Source organism: Corvus moneduloides, chromosome 8 (assembly GCF_009650955.1).
Source record: "Corvus moneduloides isolate bCorMon1 chromosome 8, bCorMon1.pri, whole genome shotgun sequence".
Taxonomy (NCBI): domain Eukaryota; kingdom Metazoa; phylum Chordata; class Aves; order Passeriformes; family Corvidae; genus Corvus; species Corvus moneduloides.
Genome location: NC_045483.1, coordinates 2,855,837 through 2,877,646, shown reverse-complemented (window position 1 = coordinate 2,877,646; position 21,810 = coordinate 2,855,837). Strand labels below are relative to the sequence as shown.

General features: G+C 42.9%; 1 protein-coding gene across 2 annotated transcripts in view; it reads right to left on the bottom strand.

Moving 5' to 3' along the window:
• ADAM12 (ADAM metallopeptidase domain 12) overlaps nucleotides 1–21,810 on the bottom strand; it is a 171,135-nt gene that overhangs the window by 46,121 nt on the left and 103,204 nt on the right. For both annotated transcript variants that reach the window (XM_032116848.1, XM_032116849.1), the window contains exons 6-11: nucleotides 13,841–14,024; nucleotides 9,903–9,968; nucleotides 8,999–9,070; nucleotides 6,820–6,989; nucleotides 5,536–5,620; nucleotides 629–777 (exon numbers count right to left, since the gene is read on the bottom strand). In XM_032116848.1, the coding sequence (XP_031972739.1) occupies nucleotides 629–777; nucleotides 5,536–5,620; nucleotides 6,820–6,989; nucleotides 8,999–9,070; nucleotides 9,903–9,968; nucleotides 13,841–14,024 (726 nt within the window). The remainder of the gene's footprint in view (nucleotides 1–628; nucleotides 778–5,535; nucleotides 5,621–6,819; nucleotides 6,990–8,998; nucleotides 9,071–9,902; nucleotides 9,969–13,840; nucleotides 14,025–21,810) is intronic.

The following is a 21,810-nucleotide window of genomic DNA, read 5'->3' as shown; positions in this document are numbered from 1 at the left end:
ATCGAGCCCAGCTCCTGGCCCAGCACTCACAGAAATGACCACGGGTTCACCAGTTTTTATTTCCCACATTTCTAATCTCTTTTCTTGGAAGATCTCCCTCTGGACACAGAACAGCCTTAATCCCACTGACCTTACAGATTTAATTTTCTCACATGCTAAAACTGCTCCACACTTACAACAGAAGTTTTGCAAAACTAAAAACCTGTTCTGCATGAGACAAAGAGCTTGCAGACTCTAATAGTGCACTTCCTGCATTACTGGATTTCTTACACACTCATCTCAGTCTTGGCTCATTTCCCATCGTGACTGATGCTCAGCTGGCCAGAGGAGAGAAGGTGGAATTCTGATTCACCACTTGCAGTGCAGTTTGTTTGGCTGTGGATTGGTTTTTTTAAAATTAACCAGTTGCTTACAGCACTTTTGTCTCTCACACTGGTAACCTGGAAATAGAAAGGTGCAATGGTACCTGTTGTGCTCTGGTAACATTAAACTTTTTCAGGTTGACAAGATTTAACAGGTGCTGAAAAATCTTTTCCTTTTTTTACCTGTCAGTGCCCCTGAGGCACAAAATGAAACCAGAGATGTCCCACTGTAGCTGTAGCTTTGCCAGTCTCAGCCTTGCACTTACCCAGTGGAGGGGTTCATGATGCAGCCCCCCTTATCTGTGGATGCTTTGCAGTTGCAGCCCCTCTCCAGTGTGTCATGATTCATTCCAAAATTGTGCCCCAGCTCATGAGCCAGCGTCACTGCTGCACCCAGAGGGTTTTCTGAGTGATCCTTCAAAAAAAATCCACAGGAGAACCAGTCAATTCAGCATATAAACCCAATTCAAGGCACACATTCCCCCTCTGAGGTCCTACTGCCTGTCCTTTGAAAATGCTTTATAACTTTAGGAGCTGTAGTTGCTGTGTTGTTAAATAAACCCAATTGTAAATTTATTCACATATACCTAGTGCAGAGTGGGAATTTCAGGACAGCCTGGCTGGCCACCCAGTTTCCCCAGGAGATATTTGAAAGCATTGAGCAGGTTTGAACATCTCTTTCCTGGGGCTTGAAATTCTGCTGCTCAAGAAATCCCCCAAACTCCCAAGTCCCAGCAGTGGCAGAGAGAGGTCACCAGATGTGGAGTGTTGGAAAGGGCAGTAATTTATGGGTGAGGATGGGTGTGATGAGGGAGAAGTGAGAAGATCCTTTAGGATCTTGTCAGGAGGCAAATTAAAAATGCAGCAAGAGATTTCACTCAGTCTATTGAATTTGCTTCAGACTGTTTCTTTAATATCAGAATGTCCAAGATTTCACAAACCTTGTAAGGAAAAACCAAGAACCTTTGAAAATCTTTTTAAAATGAAAGGCCAACGCAAGCCAAAATCTTCCATGGCCTCTTATTAACCTACAAATACTCTAAATGTTGGAAGTACCAGTTTGAAATTTTAACATTAATCCCTGTTTAAATGCTGATTTTTGGGACAATCACTTCTGAGAAATTCACTGCATGATCTGATTACAGGCTGCTGATCCGAATGACGTTTTGGCTTAACCACAAGTAAGAGACCTTTCTACGTTGATCATTTTCATTGAGGGAAAAAAATCCACCACACTTGTAAGAAAGCTTTCCCTGAAGGCATAAACATGTAATATAAATGCATGATCCAGTATTTATCAGTCAGTAAATGGAATTACTGTGTACAGCTGCCTGCTCCAGAAGCTTGCATGAATATATTCACTTTAAATAACTCTTTCAGCATCATCTAAGCCAAACTCCAGACTACAAAGAAGTGAAAGGTTAAACTGTCTAGAACATTATCTATGTACTAATGGAGGTTTTAATACATGACTTGGGGTAGATTTAAGAGTTTCTTCTTTCATCTGTCTGGGCTAATAGTTTTAGTAAATCATTTCTCAAATAGCAAATAAAATCGAGACGAGAATAAAGTCATTCTGAACACACCAAACTGCTCCTTCTGCAACTGGAATAAACTCAAAAGAATTTTATCTTCTCTCTTTTAAAAAGTGTCTCTTTTGAAATTTCTTTTTCCCAAATTTTTAAATCTTAATATAAAAATCTTGTGGCAGCCAGTTTGTGTGCAGTTTGTCCTGCACAACACCTACATAATGAGATGTCTTATCTAGATACTGGTCAGATACAGATGGATCTATCTTTGTGCACACAGTAATTGATGGAATAGTTAAAGAATTCAATGTAATCGAACCTGATGTCGTAAGAACAGCACAGCCTCTCACCCAAATGGAAAACAATGCAGGGCTGAAGATTAAGAAACAGTGAAATAATTCCATATAATTTACCCCACTGGATGATGCTTTGAAATTAGGGCTATCTGGTCAAGACAGAAACTCCTCACTGAGCTACCCAGACACACAGCCAATTGAGCTCAGACTTTATTTTTCCAGTATCTCCCCTACTTACTGAGCAGTGATTATATTTCTCTGAATGTTCTGAAGCTGTCAATAAAACTAAAAACAAGGATTCACACAGTCCACTCCAGAAGCAGAGCAATAAATGATGTGAAATGTAATTTGGGACTTGAATAGGCAAACAATTATTCCAGCCCATGCGGTTCTCATTACTTGCTCAGACCCACTTGGAATGCAATTTTATCAGCTTCTAGAGAGGGTTTTTAAAAGAAGGAATGTGATGCCTCAGCAAAAGAGGTTATTTGAAGACAGCATAAATGAAGATTATCAAAACAAACAGTGACATGTTCCATTTGATACTGAGACCGCTTAAGTATCACAAGGACTAAAGAAATGAATAGCAATGTGACTTTGATTTATTCCACCAGGGTCTTTCAAAGTTAACTTGAGCAGTAAAAGTCATTACCAAACACATTTCACAAGCACTGAATAAGCAACCATCTACTGTTAAGACATTATAAGCTGTTGCACAAAACATGCAGCTGCTTTCAGCTGAATTCTGCTTCGTTCCACTGGGATTTAAATCAAATCCTAATAATTAAATACTGTTGTCTACAGCTCCAGCAGGCAAATGCCCTGCTCCTGGTGCTTTCAGTGCCTGTTCACTCAGTTCATAGAGGCACAGAATCCCACAATGGTTTGGATTGGAAGGGACCTCAAAAATCATCCAGTCCCACCCCACCTTCCACTGTCCCAGGCTGCTCCCAGCCCCAGTGTCCAGCCTGGCCTTGGGCACTGCCAGGGATCCAGGGGCAGCCCCAGCTGCTCTGGGCACCCTGTGCCAGGGCCTGCCCACCCTCCCAGGGAACAATTTCTTCCTGAGATCTCATCTAAATCTCTCCTCTATTAGTTTAAAACGTTTCTCCCTTGCCCTATCACTATCTGCCCATATAAAAAGTCACTTTCCTCTTCTCTCAGAAGTATTTTACTTTTAAATCCACAAATTCAGTGGGCAACCTTTGGAAACAGAAGAATGAAGACTGAATCATGTCAAAGACTTCCTTTAATGTCAACTTCTCTTTGGTTTTTCTATGATACTACAGAAACTTCAGAGGAAAATGAAATGATAAAGGTCTTGTTAAAGCTTCTCACACTCACATGGCTGCTCTCTCTGCTTTGTGTTTCTCTGAAAATTAATGGAAGACAGGGTGTCACCTACGGAGAGAACTCAGCCCTATGGGAGAGAGGCAGGCAGGCTTCCAGGGAGGCATGACAGAGGAATTTAGATCACAAAGAAGAGCTGACTAACTGCAAAAAGAGCCAGGAAAATCACATCAGACAAGAGTCACTCCAGGTTTTGTATTCAAATGTCATTTCTTACGCAGTCTCTCATTGTCTTCTCTTCCAGAACAGGTGTTAGAGTGTGGGAGCTTTTGGTGTTGAGTGTTGGGGGTGGGATGGGTAAGAAATTGGCTGAAATTATGAGGTTGGCCAAACATTCATTTGCCCCGTGTTGAGCCACCTGAGCCCCTCACCTTCCCAGGCTAAGAGCGATTCATTCTTTCATAGAACCACAGAATCTTTTAGGTTGGAAAAGACCTTTGAGATCATGGAGTCCAACCATTCCCCCAGCACTGCCAAGGCCACCACTGCCCCGTGGCCTCAAGTGCCACATCCACAGGGCTTTTAAATCCCTCCAGGGATAGGGACTCCACCTCTTCCCTGAGCAGCTGTGCCAGGGTACAGGTACCAATAGATATAAATATGTTTTGTCTACACCTGAATCAGCCTTTGTTAACTCAGGGGGTGGTTGGACAGCTGCACTTTTGGGTTTTGGGGTGAGTGTTTGCTTCATTCGGATTTGGCTCCTTTTTGAGGATTTGCTTAAAGAACTGGAGAACATTTCTGGTTATTCTGTGCAAGTTTTGAGTTAATTTGCACCTCAAAAGCTTAAATTCATGGAGGGTCAGGGTAACATCGTGCTCCCCTTCTGCAGCCTGAACCAGCATTCACCCACAGACCCTGGGTTTCTCCTGGACATATAAATCAGTCCCCTCTCTAGGAGAACACTCTAAAGAAATGCTGATTCTTGTCTTCTTGTTACTGGAATGAGCTATTTGTAATTATTTCTCTTTAAAATGTCAGTTTCCAGGGTGAAGAGAACTGACTTGGCAGTAAATTACATGGTGGAGTGTTTTAAATCTTCTGCTAAAAATTAAAAGGACAAAAAGTTCATCATTAAGGGCATCTCTGACTGCAGATAAAGCCAAAGCAATGAATGCAGGGCTAAGAGTCAAATGGGGCTGTCTGCCTCATCTGTGCCTTTACCAAGACTCGGGAGTGCACTGGGAGACGCCTACAGCTCTCCCAGCCTCTCTTCCTCCTTTTCCTTTTGTACCTCTCCCCAGGTACCCAGTGAATAATTGTTACAGACAGCAGTTACAGACTCAGCTTCTCAAGCTACCAAGAGCCTGAAACTTTGTGTTTCTACAACTTTTCCCAAATTACGTGATTTGATCATTCTATTTTAAAGCTTCTTCCCTCTGTTAGCACAAAACACTGTAAAATTAAAATTAAAAAAAAAAAAATCAGAAAGAAAATACTTCAGAACTCCTTCCAGAAATTGGACAAGATGTTTACTTGTGTGTTCACCATGTCTTGCATCTAGCAACAACAGTAATACCCTGGGAGAGACTCAGGTGGAATAAATGCTGCCATTGTTTGTTCTCACTGTCTGGCAATGCAATAAAACCACTGCTGCAAAGATGGAAAATAAGGCCTAACACAGGAAACTCTATAAATACAGAATAAAATCAATATAATAAAAGATTCAGGATAGACTGCTGCTGCCTGTAACACAAGTATGCCCAAGTGTACAACAAATACATCTTCTGGTTCTCTTCCCTCACAGCACCTGGTTCAATAACAATTAGAGGTATAAACTTCTTGCAAAGAGGCCCTGCTATATTTTTAATGCAATATTTTGTTTTTTTCACTATGGAAACTATCATTTACAAGAAATCTGAATGGGGATATAAACAATCCAGAGATGGAAAATGGGACAAATGGGGCTGATGTTGTGGTCCAGGATGCAGGACTGCAGAACCTGATATGGTGTCACACCAGTTGGGCCAGTTTGAGTGCTGTGCTTTCCCCACTTACCATGACGACCCCTCCAGACTGCTCTGCTGTGCACATGCTCATGATGGGAGCCATGCCAATGGTTGTCCCCTGGAAGTACACCCCGCTGCAGGAGAGTGGGAAAGGGGGAGAGGAGACACAGAGTCACCAGTCAATGCCAAGATATCTCCCTATTATTTTCAGTTTTGTACTTCTGCCAATCTCAAACAAAGACCCCGTTTCAGCCCCTCACATTTGCAGGTCTAAAGCAATGGAAAGCCCAGATGGGCTGTGCTGACTCAGCTGAACTGAACCCCAGTGTCCCAGCTCTGGGAACATCCATTGGATCTCTCCCGTTGGATCACCCTCCTTTGTTTTTACTGCTGCAACAGGACCCTTCTTCCCTTTCTTTGTTTGTGCTGACTGAAGTTGGGAACAGAAGTACAAGCATAAAAATAATGTCTCTAACTCCAAGAAGGGTTATTGTAATGCAAGGGGAAGTTTATGTGCTACTCATGATGATCCACAGCCTAGAAAGTAATAATTTCAAACAAAGTGTTATTATGCATAGAGAGCAATCAAATATCTCATGAGGGACAGTTTGGAAAGGCTCAATTTATTCTTACTCAGGTAATGTAGGAAGTAAATAACTCCTTTTAATTACTGAGACATCAGGTGTGTTCATCTGTTTAGTATAAAGAATAGTCGATTGATCAAAATAACACCTGATTCAAGAAAGAGGTGTTCCCCTTACCTTTTTTTGTAAGAGTGCTTTTACTTTCACAGAATCATAGGCTGGTTTGGGTTGACGGGGATCTTTACTCAGTTACTTCAATCCAAGAATAAACAGCAGGGTAAAATATGTGTTTATTCTTTAATTTTTGAATCACGAGTGCAAATGAATTGTCTAAATTAGACAGCATTTTAAAGCATACTGAGGTCTTTTCACTAAGAAATAGGCTTCACATTGGGGTCAGAGCAGGACTGCCTTTTCCAGTGACAATTTGGACTGAGACCAGTTTAAACTGGTTGCAAATTCATACCCTGAGTATGCAGCAGTTTATTACAACCTTCTGCTCTACACGGGCTGTACTCAGGACAGGCTTCGAGTACCAGGGCTGGGGAAGGAACTCGACTGAAGCATCTGCTGAAGGGCCCTGCAGAGTGTTTTTGTGTTTGATGTTCGCAGAGGGGAAAGACAAACCCTCAGGAGCACAGATGTTCCTCCCAACAGCCTAGCAGCTGGGGAAGGACTCAGTACAGCTATCCTGAAATCCCCCAAATCCCCAAAATCCCAGCAGGTATCAAACCCAGAGTCAAGTCTACCTGATCAGCTGTGCATTGTCGTGGGCTTTACGAGGTAGGAGTTTGAGCTTTCTCCAGTCCAGAAACTCGTGCAGACTGGTGAAAGGGTCTTGGGAAATGGAGCACTTATCCATGTCATTCCACACCTCCACTCCGACCAGGGCCACTCGGATATTTAGTGGCCTGTAGAACTAAGAAGAGGAGAAAAGTAGGAAATATGCATCTAAAAAACATTTCAGACCACGTTGGATTAGAATATTTCAATAAAAGCATAATGACCCTTTCTTGTAGATATTAAAACAATTTAGTCTTCAGGGCAAAACACCTGATAGGACTCAGACAAAATATTTCCAAGACTTCCAGCAAACAGTTCTGGCCCAACTCAATACCCATAAGGCATTCAAAGAGATCCAGGGATTTCCTGCTTCTCCGTGTCCTACCCAACCCTGCAACTCCCTCCCCATGGCCTTCAGTTCAGAATGGACTCTTGGCCATGGCAGGTGACTCTCCCAGGGCTGCCCCACCCTGGATTGCCCAGATCCAATTCCAGAGAGACAGGAACTGTGCTGTGCTATGGTTGTGGTTCATAATAATAGCTGAAAATGAGCCAGGGTCATCAAGTCTTGCTCAGAGCAGATAAAACCAAGTGATTTTATCAATTCCCCCACCACAAAAGCCATTTTGCTGCAAGAGGGGAGCCAGAGCAACCTTAGCAGAGCCACAACAGCAATTCTAATGTGAGACTAATGTGAGGAAGGAGTCAAGGATTGATCAAGTCCAGATCTGCCTGACAGGCTGAGGAAAACATACAATAGATCTTTGTCTTGTTTCTATGCATTACAGTCATTTGCATAACACCGGCATTTGTTGAGCATAAATTAAGCATGAAACAAAAAATATATTACAATATGCAAAATTAATTTTGAGTAGGTAACATATAAACACCTGTCCTCTGGCAATAAGTCAGCAAGACAATTATGGATGAGGTAGAGGTGTCTTCAGCAGCTTGTTTTTAATCAGGAATGCTTCTCCTTGAAGTATTGCCCTTGAAGTACCTCTCGGTAAGTTCTCAGATAAATTAAGACCCTCTCAGTTATAATTTCACTACGAGACTCCTAATTTTTTCTGGCCATACAGCCCAGAAAAAATAAACTCTAATTTGTTCAAAATCCACTCTAGAGGACTCTTAGCCTTTATTGTTTACTGTCAAGAAATTATTTCAAGACCAAAAGAATCCAGTGTATGTCTCCCTCTATTATTGCTCTCACTCAGCCACCAACTTCTGCTTCCTTATTTGTAATTCTGCCATCTTCCTTGGATTATATGTCTTATTAACTGTGTTTTCACAGGCCTTTGCTGGCCTTGCAACTGCACCTTCCCTTGTTGCTGCAAATGACTTTGTTCTCCAAATTTCTCTTCAAAATAATCCTCTTTTTTTCTATAGGATGTTCCATAGGTGATTATTCCCCAGTGAATAAAATCCCAGGGCTAAGTTGTGCTTTTCCTTATGAATAGGCCTTTGCATTCTATATACAGCAGAGCAGAGCTCATGGCTTAGTGTATCAAAGCACAAGTGAAAGGTTTAAATTTCTCCCGTCTGGCGAGAAGCTTTGCTCTGAAATACTGGAGTATCAGGAAAGCTGCAGGGTTAACTCCATGAAAGGTGAGTGGATGAGGAGATGTGGCTATGATTTAATAGCAGAGGAAAGCGATTTCACAGCAACACCCTTCAGGAGGTGTAGTAAGGTTGGGAAAAGAGAAACAATCCTGTGGCAATCTGTTTATCCACTACTTTTCTTATCCCATACTGTTCCCCCGCTTTCCCTTGCCCCTTGGCCTGGCCACTCCCTTGGGCTCTCTCTGTGGGTTCCTGTACCCCAACTCACCCATGTACCGCCCCTGTGATCTGACAAAATCCCCCGGTGCCTGGATCACCAGCTCTCTCTGCCTCTGGGGATGGCCAGGACAAGATGTAACATTAAAGATCTTTGGAAGCCCAGTGAGGGTCCCTTCTCTGCCTCCTTTGCTGTCACTGGGTTGTAGAGCTGATAGCTGGCTGGAGCAAACGGCAGAGCCGCCCAAAATGGGCTACGGGAGGGCGAAATGGTCACAGGGCCCTAAGCAGCCCTGCTGAGCTCTCAGGGAAACCTACAGCTTGCTAAACCAAACCTAGCACTACAACACAATCCCATGTTCTTACCTTATCAACGTAGTTTGCGATTTCTATCAGCCTCTGCTTAATTTTTTCCACATCTTTGCCTTGTCTCTGAAACTTGGAATGTAAAGGATCAATGTACCAGCAGCAAAAATGTCAGTGTTTTCCCCCCCACAAGAGCCAGCACATCAGGGATGTTTGGGAATTAGGGTGCAGCCAAAAGCCACCAGCAGACTCCTGTTGGATTCACAGGACCATAGTCTGCCCCAAAAGAAACACAGCGGTGGGAGAGGATTTTGGTTCTCGTGAAAAGATTTTAAAATCTCCAAGTGTTACACAGCAGTCTTTTCAGGACTGATGTTTTGGGAAAAAGTTCTTCTCTTAGCAGGTCTTGCAAAGAGTGATTGCAATTCCCTGAGTAGCAGTGTTCAAGGAGACCAAAAAAAAAAAAAAAGAGCAGCAAAATAATTCAAGCCAAGATTCAGATCTTTGCCATTCAGCTCACTGGAACATCTTTACAGCCAGTGCTGGGTACTTTGAAGCTCCCTTCGCAAACCATCAGGAAGGCAGTCGTGCTCCACGGAATGTGATGGCAAAGCACTGCTTCAGGAGCACTGACAGCCCCACTGAGGGCAGAGTGAATGGCAGTGAGGACTTAACTTGCTCAAGGAATGAATATTTGCCTCTTCTTCCATACTGACAGACACCCCAGTTAGTTCAGAGTCAAACTCCTTAGGAAGTATTGCAAGAAATTTTGCAGTTGAGTATCAGTATTGTCCTCTCTTAATAACTCCTTCCCTTGCTCAGCCCTAACTAGGGAAGGTAATTTACCTCAGAAAATCACCAGATTATTGACTGAAGCACCTTATTTGCAGCACCCTGGTAACTGAACTGGGCTGCCCCTTTCCTGCTCACACTTCCCATAACTTTTTATTTTGCAGTTCCTTACCTCACGATTATCTGCCACAATAACAAGCTCCACATACTTCGTTGTCTTCAGAGTCTCCCTCTTGTACTGTCAAAAAAATCATAGAAGTCTTATTTTATTTTCAGCATTGATACAACAAAGTGCTTGCAAGAGGAAACACCCAGTGCCTCAGATTTCCTACATTTTACTACGATTTTACTACATACAAATTTGTAGTGTATTCCTCCTCCTCATGGAAGTCTTCCTTACTTACAAAGCCCCTCAGGATTTGATCACAGTAAGCAGGAGAGTGGTGCAAAATCTCTCTCAACCTTTCAGCTTTCTGCAGTTGAAGTGTTTGAGTTATCTTTCCTCACAGGAGAATATCCCCTCTAGCAGAAAGACCTTTGCTATTTCCAAGGCACACTTAAAGGGATGAGGTAACTTCTAACAAACGTTTCACAAAATAGACAAACTGGTTACTGAGAAAAATGAGAGATAAAAGGATATTGAGTGAAGCAGAGAAGAGGTCAAGCAGTCAACTGATAAATTATGTAGGAAGAAAAAACCCAAAAATGAAAAAAGTAGGACCAACTGTGGTGTCTGGGGAAGCAAATTAATACTTGAAAAATGGAAGGCACACATTTAATTTTGTATCTGCATACTCATACAAAATGCAGGTCTAAAAGTATCATCATGTTTAGCTGAAAAAACAAAATCACTGAAGAAAGTGAAATGACTTTCTAAGAGTACAAAACATATCACAGCTCCTTTGCTACCCTAAATTTAAGTGACGTATTAGTGCCTGTGAAAGTTCTGTGATTTACAGCAGCAGCATCTTTCCTATCATTCCTCCCTTGTGTCTGGAATAGGATATTTAGGGAAAAGAGGTCTCAGCAGAATATCTGATCTTCCTGCCAGAACTGAAAGGGCTTAAACAGACGTATGACCTACAACTGACCATGGTGTCTTGAGCTGCAGCAAAGCTCTTTAACCTAAAACATAACTAAAGCTTTCCAAGGAAAACTGTTCCAAGGCAAACTGAGTGATCCCCAGTGCTGGACATTGCCTTCCAGCCAAATTTCACAAAGTTTTCTTCACATTATCTAACTGTTCGTCTTCTTTATCTGCAGATTAATGATTTTGATGTTTTGCAACAATTAGAGAAGAGTGAATGATGCAATCTTTAGTATCTGACTTTCAAACTCATATTTAAAGTGTTGCAAACTCCAGTAACTTGAAAAGAGTTAAGTTTCATTTGGACAATATTTATGGATGGAGAGAGGACTAAAAGCTGCTGTTCATGAGCTAAACATCAAGGATGCAAACACTTGACAGGATTACACTTATTAGGGGCTCTAGCAAATGAGCTGAGTAGATACTTTTATAACTTCTGGTATTGGGGTGTGATGTCAGTCAGACATGAGTGAGGTGCCACAAAAAGCAAATGGCCATGTGGCTGCAGTTTGTGATGGATATGACCTCTCAGACACTAAAACTCTCACACCCTGAAATTTATCATGAGGTCCTAAAGAGATGTGTCTCCAAGGTGCCTCTCATCCTCCTCCAAGGGAAGAAAATACGATACAGGAAAATCTGAGTTCAAAGGTACAAGGAGAGCTCTGTTATGTCAGTCAGTTTAGAACATTTCCCTCTTACCCAGAGTAAAACTGTTTGGACTGGAGAGAGTGAGCTGGAGAGAAATTGGCTTGCAGGTATAAAAATCACATAAGCCTCTGGTGACTGACTTGCATAACAAATCTGCTCCTGAGATTTGCCCAAAGGCTATGTGCATTCCTAGGATACAATATTTATTGATGAAATACACCTAATTATGGCTTCTTTCACTTGCTTTCTGCAGCCAGCTGCATCAATGCACAACCCCTTTGCTGAGTTAATCCTTCAGAGCTGAAATGAACACTCAATGACACAGCCACGAGAGGCGGGGGACAATGGGCTTTGTTCCACTGACCATTTGCTCTCTCCTCTGCTTCTTCCACACCTCTTCCTGCCACAAACCTGCTGTCCCAGCAGCTGTAGCCCTTCCTCAGACTTCCCTCCTTGGGAATTGGCACACCTTGGTTTGACATTGCAGAGGTGCAGCCTCTCTTTCTCCACGCTCTAAGAAGTCACCTGCTTGGTTGTGGCTACCAGCACCACCTAAATGGCTCTTTTTTCTTTGTGGCTACAGAGAAAATTCCCTACTGCAGGGTCTGTCCCACACACCAGACATTCTGCAGGGTCCTGTCTCAATGGTGCTCAGCTGTAACACTCCTTGGTGCAATTTGAGGGTCCAGTGAGTCATGAAATGACCCAGTACTTACAGAGACCCCGCTCCAGCGGGGCACAGCCTGTTTGCAACGTCCTCTGCAGCTCCTGCCTTGCCCCACTGAAGCTCCTGTTTGGATTGGGAAGCTGAGTCTGCTGCTTGTCCCATCCTTTGTCTGTACTTACATCTAACCCAAAGGCCCTCTGTGATATATTGATCTCGCATTTCAGCTCTGCTCAATAAGAATTTTGTGTAGGTGGTTGAGTGAAGAGTCAGGGGAAAAAACCAAACAAAAATCTTCCCCCAGACCTGTCAAGAAGCCAAATATTTTCATCATGCCCTGAACCTTAGGCCAGATTTCTGCTTAATTCTGTCACCCAGTGTGACTTGGAGCAGCTTTATGTCTCCCCACTTTGCAGGTCATCTTTATTCAGTGTGTCCAGTGACAGACTGCTTAGTGACAACACTGAAATATGAAAACTCACTCCACACATTACATTTGACAGCTTTCAAAATTCTTACATTAGAAGTCTAACCAACTTACTCATTAAATGTATTGTACCTATCCATATGACGTGACTGCTGACAGGTTTTATAATTATGTCCACTGAACCACAGCAAAAATATTTTTCGGATATTTAAAGTGAAATCTGGGATGTAGTTGAAGGCACCAGCAAAATGGGAGAACCATAAGGTTGATAATAAAATGGCTCTGATTGTATCAGCTTGTTACCTGCACACATTTTATTTCTTTATTACATTGATTACTTCAGTGGAATTCAGTCAAAGTCACAAATAACTTGGGGAAACCTTAAGAAGTTATTTTTCCAATATTTCCCACCCACACATACTTTTCGAAATACATTTAATTCTTAAAATGTTACATGCAAGGGCTAATGCTCTAGATGTAATATTTAATACTCCTAAAAATGTAAAATAAATTAATTCCATTGCACAAATTATACCTAGGGATGTCACTTAGGTTGCTTTCTGTAACAATGGATCTGGTGCAAAGCCTGAGTCATACGTGTGAGTCCAAATCCCCATTTGTAACATTTAAGAAATGCTGATGGCAGATTTGTATTATTATATAATTCCTGAACAACTAACCCAGCCTTTTCTACAGTCCTCATCCAATATACAGATGAATTTATTACAGCATTTCCTCTCCCTGGTTTTTAGTTCATTTAATTTCTGGTTTCTGTTAGCTAGGTGCGTCTCAAATGAAGCACATTTCTGCCAACATCACAGCAACTACAATAATACAGCTGTAAAATAATATGCTGAGAATTTGTTTTGTCTGCATAAGAGACTTTTCTACTAAAATTTAAAGGTTCCAGACCTAGTATTAGCAAAGTATCCCAGCTATCACATTCTCTTTCATCTTGGGAGGGCAAGAACTTTTCCAGACATCGCTCAGTATTCTTAGGGAGCCTTAAATTCTAGTTGTAACCATACAAGAACCAAACTATATGACCATAATACGAACCCATAAACTTTTCTGTGTTGAAAAGAAAGTGAAAAGCAAGTTAGGGAGAGTCGAGGAAAAGTAATAAAGCTTTAACAAATAATTTCAAGGCCGCACTTCAGCAGATGACACCAAGGGAAGTTGATGATGTGGGTTAATGTTTTGCTCAGTAGAGACTCTTGCGGTAGGCGCTAATATGGAAATGCTGCCAGCCAGACACATAAAAACACATCAGCCACCTACCCTGCCAGCTAGAGAATGCTGGGACGTGTCACTGTCAGCAGCCCTCATGGCAGGGATGCCCAGCTGGTGGCCACAAGATCCTGGGGCTATTTTCAGATTCTCCGCTCGGTAGATCTTGTGTTCACTGGTAGCACCTTCCAATGGCTCCAGAACGTAGCTGTTGTTTTCAAACACAATAATTCCCCTGAGACAGAGGAGAGCAGAGTGAGACTCATGGTTTTCAGGAGCTTGTCTACACCGAAGTTGCACCACGTTTAATAAAGATGGAGTCTGAGAAAGCAAAGCACTGATTTACAATGTCACGGGCGAGCGGAGCAGGAAACATCAAAGCTGTACATTTGTCATTGCAGCACACGCGATACTTTAAAAGAAGCAATGGCTCACAGAAATTTGTCTCTTCTGAAGTGCTGCACTGCAGAACAAAATGATATTTGTGTTTTATTTGCTTTCCATTCTCCCAGTGATGCATTGCCGATGCCGACGGAGCCGCGGCGCACGGCTTCCGAGGAGCCGCGGCAAATGGGAACGAACAAGAGCCTGGAGAAACGCTTTGGGAAGCAAAGGTACAGTGGGAAAGCATTCATTGCAGTCTGCAGTGTGCATTACAGCTGTTAAACCAAACCCTGATGGGAGCCTGGGCTCTGCCAGATCAAAGAGGCCTCGCAGTGTCAGGATGGATTATTAAATATTGCACAGTGGGCAGCAGAGTGAAGCTCAGAAACGGGAACAGTTGATTCCTGTTTCGCTCATTTTGCTGCCCAAAATAATAATTTTGACAGCAATACCACCTGCTCCCTGAGGAACTCACAGATTTTCCAGTGAAAGCCCTCTTGCTGAATTCTTTAAGCTATGGCCTGCAAGAGGAAAGAGGGTCCTTGTGCTGGGTCCTGCCCAGTTGTCCTGAGATGCCACAGCAAAAGAAAGGTGACAAAAGGTTGAATATCTGGGGGTGGCCAGCCTGGAGAAGAGAAGGCTCCAGGGGGACCTCAGAGCCCCTTCCAGGGCCTAAAGGGGCTCCAGGAGAGCTGGAGAGGGACTTGAGACAAGGGATGGAGTGACTTTATTTTCTTAGTGTGTCTTTTTGGTGTTTTAGAAGTGTCTGCCCTTTTTATTCCTGTCTGTGCTGCAGCAAAGGTAAGATGCTACAACCACTATGAGGCCAATACATGTTGCTGTACAATTTTCCTGCAGAAAGTTAAAAAAAGAAGGATAAAATAGGAGAAAGAGGAAGGGCCCAAAAGCAGGTTAATGACACCATGAAGCCTGATTTAAAAATAAAATTATGGTTATTAGGACAAAGCTGCCTTAGCTATTCTATTATTAGGAAGATACGATGAAGAAACTCAAAGTCGTTGGTCTGCTAACAAATTAAGTGAAGCATTAATTCCAAGCTGGCTGCACAATTTTGCTACAGAGCACCATTAACACCAGCTCAGCCAAGCCCATAGACACTTTACTGGTGACTGGAACAGCTAAAAGTCCGAGAAAAAAAGCAGCCTGGAAAGCCATGATACCAAAATCTGTACAACAGCAGTCACAGGAGCCTGTTTTACTGACCTGAACCAAGGCTCAGGGTCTGATAATTCATCTGCAGCTTCTCAGTCCCCTTGGCAGAGCAGGTAAGACACATTCACCCATCACGCGGCGTGCTGGGAGTGATGGATCACGGCTGGAAAAGCTGGACTGATTTATCCCAGCAACCCTGCAGCTCCAGCCAGGATCCCAACAACCCTCCTGACATACGAGACACCTCCGGGCAGGTCACCCCGTGATTTGAGTAACCTCACACCCCACAGCTCTCAATTATTGTCAGAGCTGCCTTACTCCTTGGAGGATTTAGGAAACTAGGACAACATATTCCCTTTACTCCAAAAACCAGCAGCTCTGTAATCAGCACAATCAAATAAGGATTGTTGTCTTTGCCTTGTGCAATTAATCATTTAATTTTGGAGGCAGGAGTCCATTAGTCACTGTTTGAAATGGGCCAGCCTGAGCAGCTCCCTGTGTTGACAACTCAAAAGCAATGGCAAAGCATGAAGAGGTTTTATTTTTAACGCTAGATTTGCCCTTCTTAGAACATTCACTTTCAAAATTAGAGGCTTAAATAATTTTCTTTAATTACTTACACTAGAAAGTAATTAAACACTTAGTTGTATCCTGAGTAGCATTCTCTCCTTTTTTTTTTTTAATATTTTAAAGTGAGCATCATGTTTGCAGAAGTTCATATCCAAAATGTGCTGCATCAATGCCACGTTTCCAATGTATCCCTGATGTACCCAAAATCTGTCTAAAAGAACTAAATGACCATTTCTTTCGAAAGAACTAAATAACCACTTCTTTACCCCTCATTTCCTTTACCTGCTGGGGGCATGGACAAATGATCAGATGCCAGAGTGATTAATTTGGGTTTTTCCTGAGCATACCAGTCTGATTCCCATCCCAAGGGACAGCATGGGCCTTTAAGGATGGTTCCACCTTTGCCTATGGAGCAATCCCAGGACAAGGAAAATCTGCAGATTCAGCATAAAGGGAAACAGACTTTTCATTTAAGGCACAATTATCCCTTGAGTGCTGCCTACAGGATACCAGCACTTGGCTTGTGACCATCAGTAATAAGATAATGAATATCAAATATGAATTTTCTTGGCCAGCTCTCTGTTTTTGACTAATTTTCCTTTCCTACAATTGCATGTTTTCCCCATCGTGCATTGCCAAGCACAGCACCTTAAAAATGTAATGAGCCAAGAGTTATGGTTCCTTTCTTTTTCTTTGGTGTGAACAGTACCCACCAGTTATTCAGGACTGAGAATTTGAGGCAAATAAAATAAATCCATAGCTACTGTTTCCTTCCACTCTCCTCAGGTGTTTCCAAGGAGCCTCTGTTACTCCTCCACCATTTCTGTGTCTCCCTGTGGATCATGGTTCTCCCACACTCCTGAGTCAGCCCATGTTCCCAGAAACTTTTGAATTTTTCAGGAGCCATTAATGTTGAACAATATAGTGTTTTCCAGTGTGGCAAATAATATATTAATATGGCAAACAGTATATCAAACTACAGATCCCCAATCAAAAATTATACAAAGAACCCCAAAGAGATTTCAGCAAGTTGTTAAGACCAACTTCTACTGCAATCTGTGGGATTTCTATCAGACAAAAGACTACCAGAATTCCCAGGATCATAAATATTTGAGGGGAAGAAAAGCAGTAAGTATTCAAATTTTGGTGTCAGGTGTCTAATTCACGGCCATCTGTGTTTTCCTCTGTCCGAAACCCTACAGATGCTGGGAAGTCAGAAAGATTTGCAAATGAGGCAGGCAGGAAAGCCAAGAGACAATCCCAGCCCTACCTGAAACAATCCCTCTGTCTTCTCCATCACTGGTAGCAGAGAGGGAGGAAAAATATCCATCCCACAGAGCACATCAGACATCAACTCCCAGGCTCAAGGCCAACTGGAACCAGCTCCAGTGTGGTCCTGAGCCTGAGTTAAACTTGACTCCATCTCTGCACAGGGTTTGGTCCCTGCTCCTGTCTGGGGGTCAGCACTGAACAAAGCACATCCACATCCCTGCTGATCCGCCCTGCACATGGAAAACCCGCTGGTGTTTGCCTCCTGTCCTCCCTTCTGAGCCATGTGGACACGTGGGGAATGTCTATATGAGACAGGAGAACTCTCCCCATCTCAAACAAAAAGAAATTCAAACATAACTCAGATAATTAATGTTTCATTAATCGCTGTTTCACTTGCCAGGAATCTCTCAATCAGGGAAACTCAATTTAGTGGAATAATTCCACTTTTTAAACTGTCTATAAAATCAAATATAATTTCTTTTTTGTTCCCTCTTAAAAAGGAAAACCAAAACAAAACCTAAAGCAAGGCCAGTCGTATTTCATAAATCAACAGGCTTTAGGAAATCTCAAAACATAAATGGGATTTTTCTTTTCCAACTTGTCAGCAGAAGCAAAGGTCCTGCCAACATAAACCATCAACACATACTTGTCTGAGAAATTGTGATGCTGAAGCAAAACTTGGCTGGGACAGCACTATATGAAACTATTATATATTATTCTGCTGCACTATACAGGGGAAATTAAGTAAATTGATAAACCTGAGATCCACAAGTGCAATTAAACATTTGGTTTTAATGAAGCTCACAGTTATACTCATTCTAAACAATAATAATAAAAAGCTCCATTACCACTGGCAGAGGAACGGAGATGTCCTGAGTTTGTGAGAAATTAATTAGAGGGCAATCATGCTCGCACACTGGATACTCACTTAAAGCCTGTCCCTGCCCACAGACATTGCAGTGCTCCTGTGCCACCTAAAAACCTCCAGGTCCTTAATTCCACAGCTAATGTTACAGCTTCAGAAGGAAAGGGACTGATCCCACAGCTGTTCCATGGATTTCAAGGAGTTTTAGGTGAAAAGGTACCAGAATTGGAGCCTCATGACCCTGGAGTGCAGGGCTGCTCAACAGGCACCGTCTCAGGGGGTGATCTGTGCACTGAGAGGGTATTTTTATTTATTTTTCTTATACATTCTACATTCCCAGGACTCTGAATAACAAATTCCCAGGCAAGTAAGCAGGCAAACAAACAAAAGAGGAAGAAAAATGAAGTGGTGACTGAGGACTTCACTTTCAGCCTGTTCTAATAAGTTGCAGATGGATACTATGGGGATAAATGAGCAGGATGATCTATTAACTGTTTTTCTAATAGAGCTGATATTTAGATATTTTTCAAATGGTTTGGTCATTCTTTAACTTTAAAGGACTGGGAAATACAGAGAATGGGAGTCTGGAGGCAAAAGTGCTCCTGTCTCCACCAATGCCCCTGGTCACCTCTTTCTGCAACAATTCCTCACCTCTAAAATGGAGTAAATTTTAGTATCCACAGAAAAAAATTATCTATTGATGAAGAGCACAACACAAGAGCCAAACAATCCCATTATCCTACTGCACTGCACAGCAGGATTCCATTAAAATAACAAATCTGACCCAAATCTACCAAGGGCAGCATCTCAAAGGGCGGTGAGAGCAGTAGCACCACTGGTTTTACATCTTGCAGGAGTGGTGGAGGTGTTCTCACACAGACACATCATTACTCACAGGGCTTTTACTCCAGCCAGTTCCTTTCACAAACCTGAAAATATAATCTCTGGAATGGAATTATGGCCAGAGACTCGTGCAGCATGCACTTCATCCTTTCTCAGTGCAAGACAGATCTGTCCAGAGTGGATGCAGATTGGGCCCCAACCTTGATTCCCGGAATTCAAGCAAGGAGTTGCTTGAATGGGAAGAGAAAATGCAATTTCATGTCCAGCATTTGGGCTGCAAGGAACAGTAATTGTGTTGTCAGAGGAAGTGTCACATGAGGAAAGGAGAAGGAGAAGGAGGAGAAAGAAGGGGCATTGGCATCTGTGCCAATTTAGTGAGCACACTTTATAGCACCCTGCAGCCAACAGACAGGAAAAGAACATTCAAACTTGCACATCCCACTAAGTGCCAGAAGCAGTGGATGGAGAAGCAGCAGGCTCAGACAGCTGGGTAGGGATCATCCCTCATCCTTGTCCTGGCAGCGATCCCTGGGCACTGGGGACCCCGTGCACACTGTGGTCAAAGGCTGGACATTGAGTTCATCTCAGATCACAGAGGTGACCCCGATCCAGGAGCTGCTCCCCCTGGAACAGGCAGCCTACAGAAGCTATGAAACCCCAGAAAGTGAATGGTTTTTAATGTTGAGCTCAAAATCCTCCAGGAGTTTTCCGGTCAGATAAATTACAAACCATGCAGGATGTTTATATGAACTAAAAGCTCTTCAGAAAGTATGGAGGAAAAGCTCACATCCAAACCAGTGCTTTTCTCAACAGGGATTTTCTCCTAACTTAACTTTTGGATGAAATCTCTCCTTCTGTGGGGAAATGATGCTTGAGAAGTCGTGAGGAATTTACATTTCTTTTTCTCACTGGTTTCCTACTTCCATTCCTTTTAAAAATAGTTGATGTCTGGAGTGTCACATTTAAATCCCCTCTTCAGCTGACTGTGTCTGCGCTGCAGTGAGTTCAGCCAGAGCATTTGAAAAATGGTATTGGCAGCCTCAGGTACCATAACTCTGTAATCCCAGTAAAAATGAGCATCTATTCCATTCTGGGGCCTTCTCCCCATCCCTGTCGCTGTGGACACAGCATCTTTCAGCTGCTGACGAGGCTGGACAATGACTGAACACTTTCTGTATGTGTGACTGGGTTTATTATCTAACAATTCAGTAAAATACCTTAGGATATTCAAGTGCATTTTGGTGTTTCCTGGGAGATTTATATCCCTAGGCTCCTGAGGAATTTTTGGGAGCACCTCTCAAGCTCTCCCCAGCTAAGAGGTCACTGCAGATGCCTTTGTAGCATCACATTCCCATGCCAGAGTCCTCTGCCAAGGGAGGTTTGTGCCCTTCTCCAGGCTGCAGCTCTGGGTGGATTCAGCACTCACAGGGAAAGCAATCAGGGAAAAAAATCATTTGAGTCTAAACAAATTTAGCACAGAAGATGTGAGCAGTGGCCGCAGGCCAAAATTATTTGCTAAAAACTTGAAGAGCCTCCAAGCTAGATAAACAGAAGGGTATTTCCTGAGGACAGGAAGGAAACAGCTCGGCTTTGTCGTACCTTCACCTTCCCACAAGCTCTGACAGTCTAATTGGCTTTCTGATCCAGATGGACACACAGAAACCCTGATTAGCCATTGTTCCCTTCTCGTGCATTCAGCATTTCCTGACCCCTCTCTGCCATTCAGCTCTTCCTTCTCTGAGGAGCCAGCAGGATGCAGATTATGGCATGATTGTGATCTCCTCTAACCTGCATTTTAGGCAGCTCTCAGAGTCAATCCCATGATTTCTGCCACTGTGCTCCTACATGAGGCGAGGAGCTCGAATGTTATGTGTGTGAAGATGTAACAGAGCTGGAAAATGTGTGTTTGAGAGAGCTGTGCTTCCTCCTCTCTCCTCTTTATCTCTTACCCCTCTATCTGCCTGATTAACTTAAACCAGAAAAACCTTAGCTTTCAGATTTCACACAATTCTTCCTTGTCACGGGGCAATCGTGTCGTGTTCAGGAGCTAATAACACATCTCAAATACTCAGCCATGTGGAGGGAAGATGTTGATGGTTGGGGGAGGTCAGAGCAAGGTTCCTCCAGCTCAGCACCCCATCTCTGGCCTTGGCCAACAGCAGGAACTCAGGGGTGAGAGATAAGAACATAACAAGCACCCCCAGCTGGCAGTCCCAGCTCTGAGAGCAGCAGTGTCAGGGACATCTCCGGGTTTGACAGACCTGGAGAGGCTCCCTGAGCTCCCCTTCCCAAACTGTCACGTCTTTTCAGAATCTATTGATACTTTTTACACTGACACCCGCCCATGACAGCTCCAGCGCTTCGTTACGTGAATAAAAAGTACTTTCCTTTGCTCTAAAGTTCCATTTGATGTCTCCTAATTTTGAGGTTATGAAGGATATTCAGTAATTGTCCCCTCTCCAGCATGACACTCAACCTTGTTTCATCATGCTCCTTTTCTCTGTCATCTCCTTTCAAAAGTGACAAATCCTAGTCTATTTTCTCTCCTCGGATAAAAGCTGCTCCATACCTTTGATCACAATTTTTGACCTTCTCTGTACCTTTTCTGGATATAATCTCTCTTCTGAGATGGAACTGGGGAGGGGAAAACAAGAACTGCATGCAGAACTCAAGACGTGAGGGCTCTGTGGATTTATGAAGCGGTAATGAGGCTTCTTGTTTCATCCTCTATTTCTATCTCAGTAATTCCTATGATCCCTTTTGCTTCTTTGACTGCTGCTGAGCACTCAGGCTTCAGAGCACACTGAAATGTGGAACTTACGCTTTATGAGGAGTTTCATGTCTTTTAATGAACTCTGCTGATCTGGGGGAAAAAGCACAGCCCCTACCTATCCACACCTGGAACAATGCCCAA